The sequence below is a fragment of the Aedes aegypti genome, chromosome 2 (assembly GCF_002204515.2).
Source record: "Aedes aegypti strain LVP_AGWG chromosome 2, AaegL5.0 Primary Assembly, whole genome shotgun sequence".
NCBI lineage: Eukaryota > Metazoa > Arthropoda > Insecta > Diptera > Culicidae > Aedes > Aedes aegypti.
The window spans coordinates 331,447,742-331,465,097 of record NC_035108.1 but is presented as its reverse complement, the minus strand read 5'-3'; the positions used below and the strand labels follow the sequence as shown (position 1 = coordinate 331,465,097).

The following is a 17,356-nucleotide window of genomic DNA, read 5'->3' as shown; positions in this document are numbered from 1 at the left end:
GCGCAATCGATAAGTTGGACATGCACAAGGCGGGTACACTAGCACATGATTAGACGTAATTAATTTCCGATGGAAGTGGGGAACTTTCAGGGCGTCGTCATTCTGAGTTGGCGAATGTTTAGTTAGATTGACCCGAAGGACATTTCAATCAATTTAATGTATGCGAATGATTTTCAATTTCAGAGTTCACACCGTACACGATGGACAACTTGAGAAATCTGTTTGGTCAAGTGTCGACGCTGGCGTCGTCCAAGACGAATTCTACGGTTCCGGCCAACGGAACGTCCACCAGTGCCGGATCGCACAATCCCGGACTGAACCCGGGCGAGCGGCAACGGTCCATCAGTGGAGACTTTTCCAGCATGGACACCCATCAGAACCGTACGATGAAGCAGTACAAAACTGCCGACCGGGACAGCTACTACTACATCATGTAAGTAGGGAACGGAACATATATTATCGGTACGAGAATGTGTCTTCTTGATCCATAAAACACGAGATGGAAGATGTTATCACATCGTATTTTATTGTAAGGGCTTCGACCCGCGCCCTCTCTTGCGTTGGAGAGCAGTGTTTCACAACGGCTTTCTTCGTTTAAGTTGATTGTAAGATATACAAATGTATAACTGTCGCATAAAATTATTTTTTATTACAATTTTGAACGATGCTTTATTTTCAACATAACTTTTTGTTCTTTATTTTGCTCTCAGCTTCACGAGGCTCCAGAGACACGTTCAAAAAATTCCTTCAAATGTTCCTACAGGAACTTTTTTGTTTCTAGCTTAATAAACGAAATTTTTAGCCTTAGGCTAGATCATCTCGGGACCGACGGCGACTTTACTTTCCTTCCTATGGAAGTCATCACTATAACTTTCACGTCATAAGTGACAATCGAATCGATCAAAGGTCCTCGCCGTGAGAGGCGTGTGTTCTTACCACTGCACCAGGACCGTCTCTTACAGGAATGTATAACTCTCCTACTAGGACTCCTAGGAAAAAAAAAGTTCTTAAATTATTACACTAAATGTATTGGTTATTAAAATAAAATTTACAGCTCCATAAGTTTTCCAGAAATTTTGGTAAATATTCTTGAACTCCTCCATGAATAAAACCCGTGATTTTTTCTAAGGTTACTGCCTAATTTTTGCAAGGAAAACTATTGTTTTGTTTGAGACATTCTCAGGATATATCATCTTTAGACATTGCTCCTGATAATTTCTCTGAGATTTCGCCAGGAGTTACGCCGTAAATTTCAATTTGAATTTATCCTCAGATTCCTTAGGAGAGGAATTTATCACAATTTTATTAACTTAATGCATCCAAGCATTTATCCTATACCTATGTGAACATTTTTATGAATTTCGTCTTTTCTTCTTGGACTCTTTCAGAATAAGCCAAAGAATCTTGGAACTTCTGACAGATCACTAGAACTCTTCCAAAGATTAATTTAACAATGTTTCCAACAATAGCTTTATAAACTTTTGTAAAACACTAGCTCCAATTTCATCAGACGCTGTTTCCTGAATTTCTTGAAATGTTTTCATAGAAACTTATAATAACTCCAGTCTTGCTTTTTTCCTGCCTTTATTAACGATTTTTAAAACCCTTGTCTAGTTCATATCGGGACCAATAGCTTTACTTTCCTTCCGAAAGAAGTAGTTACTATTACATTGAAGTCATAAGCGATTATCTATAGTTTTTTTTTGAGATTTTTTTCAAGACTTACTACAATGATGAGAATTTATTACAGTAGTTCAAAAATAGTATACATCCTGGAAGAAATTAAGACATGAAACATTGAGGAATACCTGGTTTGCTTCCGGGGGAGTTTTTGCAAAAAAAAACAGCAAAAAAGTAAAAGATTATTAAATCCTGAAATCTTTGTAAGAATTTCTTCTCTAGAATACTTATAAAAAAAAACAGAAAAAAAATCTTAGTTCTATTGAAAAAAAAAAATCCAACGGAGGCATTGTTAAGAACACTTTGCTGGAACCTCTGTAGGAATCCGTTGAAGCATTACCATCTTAAAATTCCTGAAAAAGGTAAAAAATGTACGCGTGGAAGGATATTCAAAAGATACACACGTGTACAAATATCCATCAACTTCCTCGAGAAAATGCCAGAAATAATTGAGTTGATTGGTTATGAAAAAGTTACAGTTTTTCGTAGCTGGATTGGAGGAAATGAAAATGGAATAGGTAAGCTGGTTTTCCGGGTACAACGTTTCAATTCTAATATCTGATCAAAGTAGTCTATGAAAAAAAAAACAGATTTTTTTATCAGACAAACTTTAAAAACTCATCGCTTTTAGAACTTAATACAGTGGGATTCCATTTTTGACAACAAAATCGAAATTTTCAGTTGCCAAAAACGGAACCCATTTTTTGATAAAAAAAAGAATAAAGACACCGACGCGTTAATGCTTCCAGTGGGCATTTTGCCCTTTGAAGGAGCACCACGCTAGACAACGGATTAGCATGCAACGCCCAGTGGCATACAGTCGGAAAACATTCCTCACGTTAAGTTTTCCGCCCGAGGCGAGAATCGAACCCACACTCCATAGCACGATGTGGCTAAATGCCTGGTGACACTAAACACACGGCTACAAAGCCCACACAAATTTTATATTTGAGTTATTGATTTTCAAAACATCCTGAGAATGTTATCACAACGTCGTTATGGAACCATATGACATCCAGACTCCGGAACGATTCACTTCGAAGCAGATTTCTTTAGTATTGGACTATGCTATGAATCTATAGCCCCGGATTGTTAATTGTGACATTCGTTCTACATACTTTTAATCGCTTAAATATCTTCAATTATTTTCTATAAGTTTAATGTACACTGTTTATATTTGTGGGTCATGTGAAATCAATAATCGCATAAGATCGCACCCTTCATTTATCTTAATTTATCTTTCTGAAAAAGTAGAGCATCTCATAACAAACAACTAACTGCAGTCAAAAGGGCTAACAAAAACAAACTACAACTCGCTATTTCATAGAATAAGCACAGCTTCTTATCATTTTTGTTTGAAATTAGCTTTTGTTGTGTTTTAGCAGTTTAGATCTATATATATAGATCTATATATATATACAGGACTCTAAAGCAAATTGCTAGGAGATCCTCAGGATCTTGCTTAGGATTATGATAGGATTTGAAATCTTAAGAGGAAAATAACCATCATCGTTTTACAAATTTTCAAAACCAGTTTTTTGCTCAAAATTGAAACAATGCTTATGAAAATCTATCATTGCATTAAACTTTCTATCTATAGGACAGTGATAGATTTTCAGGTGGATTTCTTTAAATTTGAACAAAAAAACTGGTTTTTCATTTTTGATGATTGCTGATGATTGAATGATGGATTCTTGAGCCTTAAGATTTGACAGCGATTTTGCTGAAATTTTCATGTCTTCAATGAACATTTTGTAACGTTTATTATTTCCAGGCTACCACTAAAACTCACCAAATTTCACTGGAAACCTTTTAAAAATCCAAGCAATCTACAGTATCACGATAGGAATCCACAGGATGCTTTAGTTATTACGGTTCTTCTGAAAATTTTCCGTTCTGCGGTAGCCGCCAAGTTCTACCGCAGCTGTCAAAGTTCTACCCGAGGCTTGAAATCATTGTATCATTGAACGAAACCATCTAATCAAAGTATGCTAATGGACCGATGCACGAGTTCACGAATTTGACGTTTGAGCGGTGCCAAATTCACTGGTTACCATGACCACATAAATAATACGGCACGGCTCAAATGTCAAATAGTGAACTCGTGCATTGGTCCATAGAGTCCAAAGCTTTGGAAAACAGCAAAAAACAACAGTCATTAGCGTGGTTTCCAAAGTATCATCGCACCCGATCGATGATGGTCTGAGGAAATCATCAATGTGACTGCTGCGATAGCTTTCTGTTCAACCGTTAAGGTGAAGATGAATCGAAGCCAAACTTCAAATTATCAAGAGCACAAATCTGGAGAACCAAACATCCCTTTAAGCTGAAAACTTAATCGATTGGTCACTCGCTGGTGGTGACCAATCGATTAAGTTTTCAGCTCAAATGGGTGTTCGGTTATCCAGATCCGTGCTCTTGAAAATTTGAGTTTTGGCTTCGATTCATCTTCACCTTAAAACGGAAAGTTATCTCTAAAATTGCAATATTTCAAGAGTTTGTTAGCAATCACCAAATTTCGCACAGCATTTCCAATAACCAATTACACAACTATTACAGTGTCCGCTAGGAATCTCCAGACCTCAGAATCCGTTGAAATTTCTGAGATGCCCCCTAAAAACCACGAATCCCCTGAGAATTATTCAGGGTATAGCTAGGGAACTCATAGATTCAGCTAGTAAAGAACATTTTGATAGTATTGTGGGACCCGTATCTTTGATTGCAAATTTAGTATAGAATTTTGGATCATCCCAACACAAATTTAAAAAACATCTTACAGAATCTCTAACACAATTTATTTTATGAAATTATTTAAAAGTTAAGATACACAACTTTTTGCTTTATCTGCTCCTATTTTTGCAGTGTGTTTTTAGATAAGCTATGTATGTAATTCCAATAAAATAAGATCAGCGACCTAAAAAACTGTATCAAAATTGATTGAAACTCTGTGTGAGTCATACACTTTTGTTGCTCTTGTATTAGTGCTTGGGCTTTGTAAAACCAAGCAGTTTCTAAATCTGAAGAAAAGTGGTTATTATTAAATATATTACCTACTGGCAGACTTAAGTGGGCTGGTTACACAATATGAATGCCTGAAAAACAGTTGATATCTGGTTGAGATACTGGTGGAGAATAAAGAACTCATAAAACGTTGCGAATACATCACCAATAACCATTCTGAAATAAATAAGCGCTTACGTGAGCCCGTAGTAGTTAATAAGATTTGAGAATATAGGAAAGGATGGAGCTCTGGAACGTAGTCGGTTTGTAGCTAACCTGCTGTTTAGAAGACTTAAGCTAAAGACACGACAATACTTACAAAATATAACATATTTTAGTGGTATTCAAAAATGTTGCCAAAAATGGATCCATTTTGTGCGACCATGCGAATGGTTGATGATATATTTTTCAGTCCAAAAGTTATTGCAGTGTTTCTGATAAAATATCTTTGTTTTTCAATGCATTTAATTAGAGTTACAAAAATAACACATTTGTTATTTTTTGGTATAATATACGATTTCATTTTGCCTTTTGAAAATATATTTTCTATATTTTCCCCAATCAGAGATATTCACATTCAAAGTAGGCGTGCTTTTGAAAGAAAAACAACAATAACTCACAAACGAAAAGAGATATCGAATTCCTTTACTCTCGAATTAACACATTTTTCAACGCTCTAAATGCATTGTATAGGCTACTTTGATGAGATGTTAGCATTGAAAACGCTGGAACCAGAAAACGAGTTTGGTTTGAACCACCCTATATCACCATACGACAAAGGCTCTAAATGGGTCAATTTTAAGAGCCGTAAAATAAAAAAAAACTTAAGCATGCTACAAATAAGAAATAATTTTTCGTAACACTTTTTAGTGTTATATACGATAAAGAATCGCTGAATCGTGCATCGCCAGCTAGAATAGCTGAAACTGGATTGCGAAAGTAATAGTTTTGACGAAGTTATTATTGTAAGAGATGTTCGATGAAGTCAGATAAGCCCTTGTGAAGAAACAATGTCGAAATATCATGAAAAAGATTAATTTCTTTAGCAAGGTTTTTGACCAAGAAAATATCTCAAATTGGACAAGAGAGAAAATATGTACAAATCCTTAAAAATTATAAACATTTCTAATTTTATTTTTTCAAAATTTACTGGATTGATTCATGGGGTATTTTTCTTGTGTTTCAATGAAAAACTCAACCAAGATTTCATGAATGAAGTTATCCTCCATTTTTATTTGCTTCTACGCTTTGGGAGTTGGCAAAAATCGAGTTCTGCAATGAGTTGCCTTCAAACCTGTTTTGCAATTTCGTAAAAGACCTTTTGAGCGTATCATAAATCATATCGAGATGCATTTACCATTATTTTGTTATTTGTTGTTAGTCTGAAAATTGTTGCGTTCTAATTAATTACGCAACTCAAAACAATTGCGTCATGAAAAAGCATTGCGTAGTAACTAAAATCCGTTGTATAATGACTATTGCGATACTGCATAACTGTGTGGCTGTTTCATAATAGATTGGCGTGATGAAGAACACCCTATTACGATGAGAAATAGCTGAAATATACAAATCGGGCTGAAAAAAATCCTAATTTTACGAAATTCGCATTTGTTTTCTAGTTCTTTAACATTTCAACATTTAGAATTATTTAAAAAATTCAAATATTTCAAAAAATCAACTCTAAACGCCTGTATATAGGAAATTTACTAAGGAATTTGGGATTGTCTAACGAAAAACCGTATATTAATAATTTATTAATTTTTTTGATGACAAAATATGGTTCGGTAATCTATTTGAGACGGTTGTATGACATTTGCCAGAAAACCATTGATAAATAAAAATTTGCCAGAAAACCATTGAAGAAAAAAAAAAAACAGAAAACCGTTTTGTATAATAACATGTTTTTACGTATTTATGGTATTTTAAACTTCCGAGCTTTTCATAGTTTCTGAGAAATGATTATTTTTAATTGCTATGATGATCATCTTCCAAACTATTTTACACAAGCTATTATAGGCAATTGTAATTTCAACATTCTATTAATGATATTCCCTTCATAAGAGATTTACCCTTCTTTTTATATTTGGCTGTTCTTCATAATTGTACTGGAAAGCTGTTTTGCTGTCTGCAGCGATTAGAAGATATGAAAGTTATGTTAACAATATTGTGTCATTAACTTTCAATAATTATAGTGAATAATAATAAAAAAAGGGTTAAAGTGAAATAAAAATACCTGTTTCCAAATATAGAAACTATATTGAAAGTGAGTCGATCATGGAATGTTAACCTTGACGTTTATCTAATTCGTAATCATCAACTGCCCGAAAGATCCCAAAAACATAACTCGTCATTAAACCCACTTGTGGCTAAATATGAGAAAAAATCTGTGGATCATGGCCACGTGAATCTCTGGTACCAGATAGCTTAAGCTAACAATCAGGGCAAATATTGAAAATTAAAAAGTTTTTCCGACATTTTGTCGCAAATGGTGTAAAACTATCTTAAAAAAATACGCGATTCAAATTATTTTTAAGAGTACAAATATTAACTTTATTTCCAAGGATTCAACACATTATATCAATATTCGACCGAAAGAACTTTGGGCTAAGTCATTAGAGTTATAATGTTAAAATGATTATTGATGCTAAACTGGTCACATTTCAATCATTATTTTCCCTTCCTTCAATGAAAGGCTATTCTTTTTAGTTATTTTGCGAAATTTCACAAAGATACACTATACAGCCAAATATCCATTCAAAGAAACGTATTCCTGCCAAATGTTTCAGTTTTTTCTCTCATGTCAGCTATATAGCAAGTAATCAATCTATCGTATTTTCGCCACATATCTTTCACGTTGTGAAAATTGCATAAAACTGTATGCGAAAGTTGTAACAAAATGTATTATTGACATACATCGATCAACCACGTTGTTTTATAGTTTTTAATTGTTAATTTGCCAAAATATTCACTATGCGAGTGCTGTATTGCAGTAGTGATGCTAAATCGCAATTAATTGTTTGCTGTAACTGTGCAGTGCTTCTTGATAAAACAATCTGAAAGTTAGCTATACAATTTTTCGTGCTATAAGTACAAATATAAAGAATATAATCACGATTTCCAAATGACAAGTATCGAAAAATTCTCTAGCTATAAGTTTTCCATAAATACAGTATGGCTTATAAAAAAATGCGGAAATTGTTTGAACGTGAATATAGCATCAACAAGCGTTATTTTTATTGTTTTTGATAGTGAATGTAATTTCTGATTATTGTAATATGTTCTGACACAACTTCGCTATCCAGGACAATTTTTGTCATATTTTTCTTACTGTCCTAAATAATGTAATAAAACAAATAAGTTCAAAGGTTTTGTCCGCCCAAAGCTAGAAACAGCGTCTGATTGTCGTGTACTCTGGTGATAAACTTTCCACCTTCAAAAATCACACTTTATTGTTGAAAATTTTAGTTTGTTCGGTATCAGAGGATTGAGGAGTTCTCAGAGAACGTGTTTCTTATGATCACAATAAAATATTTTGCCAGGGTCATAGTTTTGAGGTTTGATATGCCTTTATTTTTTGTTAAAGTTGAATAAAAAATAAATACGGAGGCCTATAACAGATTTTTGAGGATGAAATTTGTTCCTTCGGTTAGAGACAACTTATATCAATACTAGCTTATAGGTTTTTAGCAAAACGGAGCCGCTTATCACACTTATATGAAGGTTTAATCAAAGCTCTCCTGGCGAATGGTACATTCCGGCAAATGGTTTTCTGGTAAATGTCTTACAATCGCTTAAACTTTCAGACCTTCACCATTTGTAAAACCATGTTGAGAGCTAAAATTGTAAATCGACAATCGTAAAAAAAAAGCTACGCTAATAGCACAAGTTACATTGATGTTAGAAATAATTTCGTAGTGAATGATGCTGAGTGACACATTGTTCGATTTCACCCTGCTAAAATCGTAAAAGCTATGTTTTAGTATTTGGCCACAATATGCATCGCACTGGAGTGCTTCTTATTGCAAAGTTTTAGACAATGGATCATTGAAGATAACTTTTTCAGGCTCACCGCATCAAAACAAAGGCGCCACTGTATATGGGATTTAACATCGTGGCAGCATTGCTGTTCTGTCTAACACACAAGGCTACGGTGGCGCTATCTATGCTTTCCATAGCGACCGTTTTGATTATTTTAATGATCCATTCGGCCGAGAAAAACCCCCATGCCAAAGTGAATCATGGAAGTGCCCAAGTGGTTCTGCACCCTACCAGTGAGGACTCTTCTAGAAGCAGTTGGTAGAACATGGAGAACAACGCAGAGAAGTTGAGAACTGCTGCCAAGGATGACCGCATACGCAAGACAAACTGCCAATACTGAAAAGCGCGCACGGTACGGTTTATTAGGCATGTGTTTTATGGAACTCGCTCTTCACTCGTTTGCTTGCAGGGTAGCAAAGTTTTACGATTGGCTTCTGGTTGGTTGGTTGAAGCTTGCTGCTCAACGGTAGTAAACTGTCATTGTGCCTTATCGCCGCAGCCTGCCATCATGCTGTCGATGAGAAGCGTGCGCTTTGCGCCAGTCAGCAGTGGATGGTGGTTGCTCGCTGACTAAATGGAGCCATTCCCGCCCGACGAGTATGCAAAAGGCTTAGCACCTCGTAAAAAGTTTTCGGGCATGCCTCGTCTGTTTGTCTGTTTAGGATGCAAGGCGCGCACATATGCGATGGGGCTATAAAGTGTGAAACAAGTTAGCCCCGCTCATCGCACAACATGCCCACATGGATTCACTAGTTAAAGCTGGTACCGTCCGGACGGACGGTTTATGAAGATGTTTTACGGATGATTAACTTTCCGGAAACCCGAGCTCAACCGTTATCCATGCGACAGCTTCTAATAGATTTAATGGTGGATCCCACCCATAAGCGCCATGTAGGCTCATTTTACATAGGCTATTAAGGGGGGACGTCCCATGGCCGGCGACAAACATGACGCGCAAAATAATTTATCTCCTCATAATTGGCCGAAAAAGCACTCTCCACTTTAGAAAGGCGCGCAGCGGTGTGTCAATAAAACCAGATTAATTTGCCACCCCCCGCAGCTTTCAATGCAATATTGTAAGTTTGGCCAATCATTTGAAAATGCTTTTTGCTGAAAATTGTCTTACGTAATTAATTGACCGCCCCTTATTGGCTATGGCTTTCTCGACAACCGTTTTTGAATTGGAAGTGGAATTAGTACTATCAGAAAATCTAAATTTTTGAAAACATTCTGAGAAAAATCGAAAAATTAATTTAAAGCCGCGAAAATCGATTTCACCAGCATAGGTTAAGATTAAAAGAAAATGTCGAAATACATTTTTCGTTCAAAAATACCCCATTTTACGGTGCACCCGTGTATGTTGCTCCGCGAGGTAGCGTTCATTTGTCACTTCACTTGACCCGTTAGCAGTCGGTCGACGCCAGTGGTGGTTGACCATGCATCAGAACTGTAAATAGGTAGCAGCATTAATGCGTTTGAAATCAGAGTGCGCTTACCTCCAGGCAGTAGGTGGATTGTGCGAGGTAATCTGGTTGCTGCTAATGAAATATGGTTCTGGTTCAATCTCGCTCTCGACATGTGTAGAACCCGTAGAATGGATGTTCGATGTCAAATTGGCATCGGTAATGCTTTGTCGTCCTGTCAACCGATTGCGGATAATTAATTGTGAAAATTGGAACATCATTGATTGTGTGGGGCATAGTGCTTATGGTGTGATAATGAACTAAATACAATCAAAACTGTGTTGATGAAATACGTAATCAAATTGTACTCCTACATTTCCAAAACTTTCCCCAAATAACACAAGATTCTCCAAGAAAACATTTACAAAGATTTGAACTCTGCTGAGCTTTTTATGAGATCTTTATTAAAATCTTCCCATGAATATCCTCCAGGAATCCCTCCAAAGATTCTTGAAGCTATCTCTAGGAATTATCTCATAAATCATACCATAAATTTAGCATAGGATGCTATCAGGAACCCATCAGGAACTATTCATAATTTTTCTTAGAAATTTCTGTAGAGCTTTTATTTTATTTTTACTTTTTTTTTAATATCATTTCAAGCATTTAATTAATTTCTTACATCTAGGTGTTCTGTGTTAAAAAATACTATTATCCTAATTTGGTAAAATAAAATAAAGCATTTATTAACATTTTGTCAACAACATATTACATTTCATTTGCCGTAGCAGTTCACCTTGATTTCACCTGGTTACAAGAGAGAAAAAAAATCAATTTCTTCAGAGTTCCTGCATGGATTCCTACACCACCAATAAGTTGTCGAGAATATTGTTAATATCAAGTTTTGTTTGCATTAACATCAAGATTACTATCGATATAAGCTTTATATGTATTCCAGTCGGCTTTCAACTAAGGCGGCATCCACAAATTACGTAACGCTCTATGGGGAGGGGGGGAGTAGGCCCAAGCGTTACGGCTCATACAAAAATTTGAAATTTTTCATACAAAAAGTGTAACGACGGTTGGGGGGTTTAGGTGTTCAAAAAATTCCAATTTTAGCGTTACGTAATAAATGGATGCTGCCTAATTGAATGTGAAGCTTGAGATGTGGATTGAGAATCGCTTCATGGGATATTTGAAATGTAACAGGGACATGATCAGAACCGAAATCAGCGTGAGTAACCAGTTGGCTACAAAGGTGACTAGAGTCGGTTAAGACCGAACTAATCGTAAAAGCGTAGAAGGGTTTCTAGAAGAGGAACACAAGTAGGGCTAGTAGGGTATTGAATCGACAAATATCCTGAAGAGAACTTATCAAACAAAATTCTGCCGTTGGAATTACTTTACCAATTATTCCATGAGCGATGTTTTGAATCAAAGTCAGTCATCAACGACAAAAAGTTTCGACGATCATTACGATAAACAAAAAAGTTTGAATCTCTTTTGAGTTTGGATCGAGGTTTCAAATAAAAATTAAATAATTATATATGCATTCTACCACTATCTAAGCATTCCATATGCAATTCGCTCAAAAGTGATCTACTTTACATTATTTTATTCATTTACTCATTTATTCAATTATTGGAGTTATAGTTAGTTTTTCTGGCTTTAAGACATTTCGTCGAATGACATTTGGTCGAATGACGTTTGGTCGAATGACATTTGGTCGAAAGTACATTTGGTCGAAAGGACATTTGGTCGAATGGACATTTGGTCGAATTGCTTTGGAACATTTATTTTGGTCGAATGACGTTTAGTTGAACGGAAATTTGGTTGAAAGTTTATTTTTAAATGGTTTATTGAAATATCATTTGATCATTATGCCAAAATCTAGGATTTCGTTTATTATTCAACTGAACTTGAACTTTTAAGAAGTAGTTGTTAGGTACATTGACTGAAATATTTAGCTCTAGTGAATTTATTATTCTTTGAAAATATCATCATTCTTCAACGGCTTTAGGACATTTCGTCGAATGACGTTTGGTCGAGTGACATTTGGTCGAAAGTACATTTGGTCGAAAGGACATTTGGTCGAATGGACATTTGGTCGAATTACTTTGGAACACTTATTTTGGTCGAATGACGTTCAGTTCAACGGAAATTTGCTTGAAAGCTTATTTTAAAATTGTTTATTGAAAGATCATTTGGTGAAATTGATTATTGTTTTCTAAGTTTTGCAAAATGGATAGGATAATTTATTCTTTTGAATATGCTGAATCTTTAACTGTTATTGAACAAAAATATACATCTTTTTATTAGTAATTTGATGTTATGCTACTATTATTTCTATGATTATTCAAATGAACTGTTTAGAAGTTGTGTTTTTGTACATTGGCTGAAATATTTAGCTCTAGCGAATTTATTATTCTTTGAAAATATTATTATTATTTGAAAATTGCTTAACAAGTTGTTTTATTACGCAATGATGCGAACATACTGTTTCCATAATTTATTATTCTTTTGAAATGTCATCGTTCTTCATTATGAACTGCTGATTTTCATCTGATGGAAGCATTTGGAGAGAGTGCTCGGGATCATTCTTTGAATTTCGGGTCTTGCAGCGCTTACAGACGTTGATAAGATTTTTGAATGCGGAAATCAGAATTAAAACGGCAGGAAAAAAATAAGGAAATCCTTTGTGGCGTAGTGAATGTTGGGCTTCTCGGCCTTGCGGTTGGTGGCGTTAGACGTCTAGGCGTATTGTGCTACGAAGTGTGGGTTCGATTCTCGCTCCAGTCGGTGGAAACTTTTCGTCAAACGAAAAATTCATCACTGGGCTTCTGGGTGTTTCGTGTTGTCCGTTGCCTAATGTTAGTGATCTTTCAGTCTGTGCAGCCTGTGTACTGAAGACGGTGTAAATTGTCTTTTTTTTTAAATGGTCAATACTTTTTCAATTATTCAATCAGTCTTGTATTAGCGACAAAATGCTACTCTCGACGATAGTCAGACTAAACTTGTTTCCATACTATTTAGATTCAACCGCTCTCCTTCCCACGAAATGTCAGTTCGACCAAATATCATATGCTTTCTGTTGCAACCAAACCTTTTCGACCAAATGTCCATTTGACGAAATGTCCGTTCGACCAAATGTACTTTCGACCAAACGTCATTCGACTAAATGTCATTCGACCAAATGTCTTTCGACGAAATGTCATAGATTCTTCTTCGACTGCTCAACAAGCTTTTATATTATTACTCAACGATGTGAACATAATGTTTTCATTATTATTCTTTTGAAATGCCAACGTTCTTAATAATGAACTATTGATCTTCATTTGATGGAATAATTAAGAGAGAGTGCTCGGGATCTTTCTTTGGGCTCCGGGTTTTGCAGCTTACGGACGTGGGTAAGATTTTTGAATGCGGAAATCAAGATTAAAACGCCAGGAAAAAAATGATTTAAGGAAAACCTTTATGACGAAGTAAATGCTAGGTGTTGGTAACTCTACTTATGGCCAATTGGCTTATTGTGACTTCCAGCTTAATAACTTTCCTCATGTAAATATATGGCTGTGCTGGCAGTATTGTTGACCTCGGGTAAAAAACAGAGTTTGCGGTAGAAGATATGTTTTATAAAAAATGAGAAAAAGGGCTAATTCTATGTATCGGGTAAGTGAATAAGAGTTGACTGAGGAGACAAAAGTCGGCTTGCTTCCATTTAGGATCAGCTAATCTCGAATCGCAGAACATGCCTGAACAAAAAAGCAACAGCAATCATTAAAAACCCAAGAGCTTGATCAATATGTTGGGAGAGCGTCCATCAAATTGAATAAAAAATGTTACTAATCGCATAGAGATTTTTGATAAAATAGCTGATACGGTTATTCAATCACTCTTGTATTAGCGCCAAAATGCTACTCTAGAAATATTCTATGCTTTCTGTTGCAACTAAACCTTTTCGACCAAATGTCCATTCGACGAAATGTCCGTTCGACCAAATGTACTTTCGACCAAACATCATTCGACTAAATGTCATTCGACCAAATGTCTTTCGACCAAATGTCATAGATTCAGTTTTTCTATATTTTAAGTGTAGATCGATTTCTAACATTATTTACTTATGAAATGCTTCATCTGATAAATCGGCTGCAAATTCATAAGTCTACGAACAAACGATCTGATCACACTCCTAGGCGTGAAACAAGGTAACTACCTAATGAGCATAAGCACCTCTGACGATAGTCAATGTCAAGATCACTGCGTGCTCCGACGACACCTTCTTTCAGCAGCACCGCTGCTCAGTGCTCATTGCGCCCCAGCATCAGCAGTGCGATACGGAGTTTATTGTCTCTAGATAGTCACAGCACCAGCTCCCTGACTCTAGGTGCTTGGAGTAATCATCATTACTCGTCGGTCGTCGTCATTGCGGCACACCATAAGGCAGCGGGCGATGGTTGAACGAATTCTCAATGAAGCATTAACCATGAGAGAGGCCATCAGCAGCAGTGCATCATCGGTTTGTTTTGCTCGCCCATCAGAGTGCGGTGCTTGTACGCACACGGTTGAAGCTATATGCTGGGAGTTTTACTTTTCTTTTGTGGGAGATAAGAGTAGGAATCTTCAAGCGATGGCCATAACCTACAGTCTCGCAGAAAAATTATACAGAATGATGTATTTAATTTCACATTTGACTTTACTGATAATAAACTGAGTTACTAAGGAAATTGTTGGGGACTATGAAGGGTCATCACACTTTTTATTATGTTTTTAATTGTTTTGCATGCATGCTTTTTATGGGTTTGTTTTTAAACATCTGATCGATATTTTTATATTCTTTATGGAATTTTAGCTTTGATAAGGCCCAGAATAACTTTGAGTCTGTACATAAAATATACGTATCTTCTTCTTCTTGACATTACTTCCTCACTGGGACAAAGCCTGCTTCTCAGCTTAGTGTTCAATGAGCACTTCCACAGTTATTAACTGAGAGCTTTGCCATACTTGCCATTTTCGCATTGGTATATCGTGTGACAGGTACGATAATACTCTATGCTCAGGGAAGTCAAGGAAATTTCCATTGCGGAAAGATCCTGGACCGACCGGGAATCGAACCCAGGCGCCTTCAGCATAGCTTTATATTGTAGCCGCGGACTCTAACCACTCGGCAAAGGAAGGCCCGAAAAAAAAATGCACGTATAAAAAATCATAAACAAATTTCTTAGCAAAGTCAATAAGTTTTTTTTCCACCCATTTGAAAATATAAATCAATGTAACTTTTGATTGAAATTACCTAGTAATTTAAATTTTTTTTTACAATTATTTATTTGTGGAAAATTTTGCTTTTGCGGAAACAAAAGTTTTGAATGACCCCTTGCAAAAATCAGTGTGTTGATCGATTAAAGTTCTGTTGAACTTAAATGAAAGGCACACATGTCCAGTTTCAGAAACCCTCCCAAAGATCTGGATTTGATCACTGTGGCCATCGGGAACCTGCTACATCTGAAAAAAAGTAGTCTGTACCGTCCTTATATTGTTGCATAGGTATTCACTTGGACTGTGAATAGATTTTGAAATGGAAGGAAGAATGAGCCATCGAATGTTTAGTTTTGGTACAAATATTAAAATATCCCACAATACGGGTATCTCTGGTGGTCATTTCTGGGATATTTCGGTGTCCCAACAGAACCAAAGTGGTCATTTATCTATAATTGAACTAGAAGAGTCATAGGGATTCAAAACCATTCATTTGGTTTTGAGGTATAAATCTGAGTAATTTCATCGAATTGTCCGGGTAGGCCACCTTCCGGGACTCCAGGAACCGGTTCCACATGGACCATACTGGACTGAATTTTTCAGGGAATGTGTTTCGGTTATTGGCTCCTTATTACAGAGAAATTTTCATGCCAAAATATCCATCGATAGAATAGTAATGATGTGAATTACATACATATACAAAACTGCGATAGAAACTTACTCTTCGGATGTTCCGGGTGTCCGGAACCGGGTATGAATAAGTTAATGATTTGAGAATCTCTATTCACACTCCACGTGAATACCTATTCAACAATATAAGGACGGTTCAGATTTCTTGTTTAGTTGCGTAACTACAGGTTGCCAAAGTAAAGGTCTCTAAAGGACTTTTTTTTCAGATGTAGCAGGTTCCCGGTGGCCACAGTGACCAAATCCGTATCTCCGAGAGGGGTTTCTGAAACTAGACATGTGTGCCTTTCATTCAGTGGTGGAAAGAATCATGCCGTTTACGCAAAATGAACCAATATTAAGCAGGATCTACGCTCACACGCTCACAAACCAACAGCGACAGATTTGCTCACAGATTCTTGCATCGGAGAACCAGAACAAAACAAATGTAAAAAGAGCGTGATTGCTGGATGAGCAGAGTTTGCTCACAGCCGTTCTTTTTTTCCGTTCATAGCTATTTTTGTAAATGTTTGGTAGGATTATGATTATTGTAGAAATATCACAGGGAATCGGATGCGTGAGTGCGTGTCTATATAAAATTATGCGATACCCTCTACAGTGTATATGTGTTCGGGCGATCGTGAGCAAAGAAAGCAAGAACGCAATCGCACAAAAAGAACCACTGATGCGGTACACGGAGACGGAATTCAACTCAATTTTGGGTTGTTTCAACGCAATTCCTTAGTTGAGCCCAATAACTCAATTTTGGCTAAATTTCCAAGGTCCCCACTAGGTAGTTTGGCTTTAATTCCATTAGAAAAATTTACTCAATTTTGGGTTTTACACAAAATTGAGTTCTTTCGACCCAAACATAAGAAAAGTTGCATTTACCCAAATTTGGCTTATTGGGCCAAAGTACCCCCATTGGGTAGATGCAGCTCTCTCTATTTTTGACAACATTCGTGTGGGAGAAAGAGAAAACCGAGAGATTTTGGGTTGAAACTATAAACGATATACTTAATTTTGGGTAAAGTAAACTCAAAAATTAGGTAAAAATATTTCTCCGTGTAGCATTTTTGTTGTTGTGCATGAACAGACTCAGTTTGCTTTCATTAAAGCCTGTTTGAATTTTTGGGTCGGAAACGACCCTAAGTCACAATTTGTAACTTTTTGTTGGGGACTAAGGAAGGTTAATATTTCTAAAGCAAACCGCATTGAATGATGATTTTATAATTACAAATACTGCACTGGGAGTGGGACATTCCGCATAAATACGTTTCGCATAATGTACATTTGGTATAATGAGAATTATATGA

At 36.2% G+C, this 17,356-nt stretch overlaps 1 protein-coding gene across 4 annotated transcripts in view; it reads left to right on the top strand.

The window, feature by feature from the left end:
- LOC5574677 overlaps nucleotides 1-17,356 on the top strand; it is a 50,171-nt gene that overhangs the window by 5,156 nt on the left and 27,659 nt on the right. For 3 of the 4 annotated variants that reach the window (XR_002500720.1, XM_021845957.1, XM_021845956.1), the window contains one exon: nucleotides 184-433. Coding sequence is in view for 3 of the 4 variants with exons in the window: in XM_021845957.1 (XP_021701649.1) it covers nucleotides 201-433 (233 nt within the window). In the remaining variant the exon portion in view is untranslated. Of the gene's footprint in view, nucleotides 1-36; nucleotides 122-183; nucleotides 434-17,356 lie in introns of those variants that run through there. The other variant, XM_021845954.1, reaches the window with a different exon arrangement.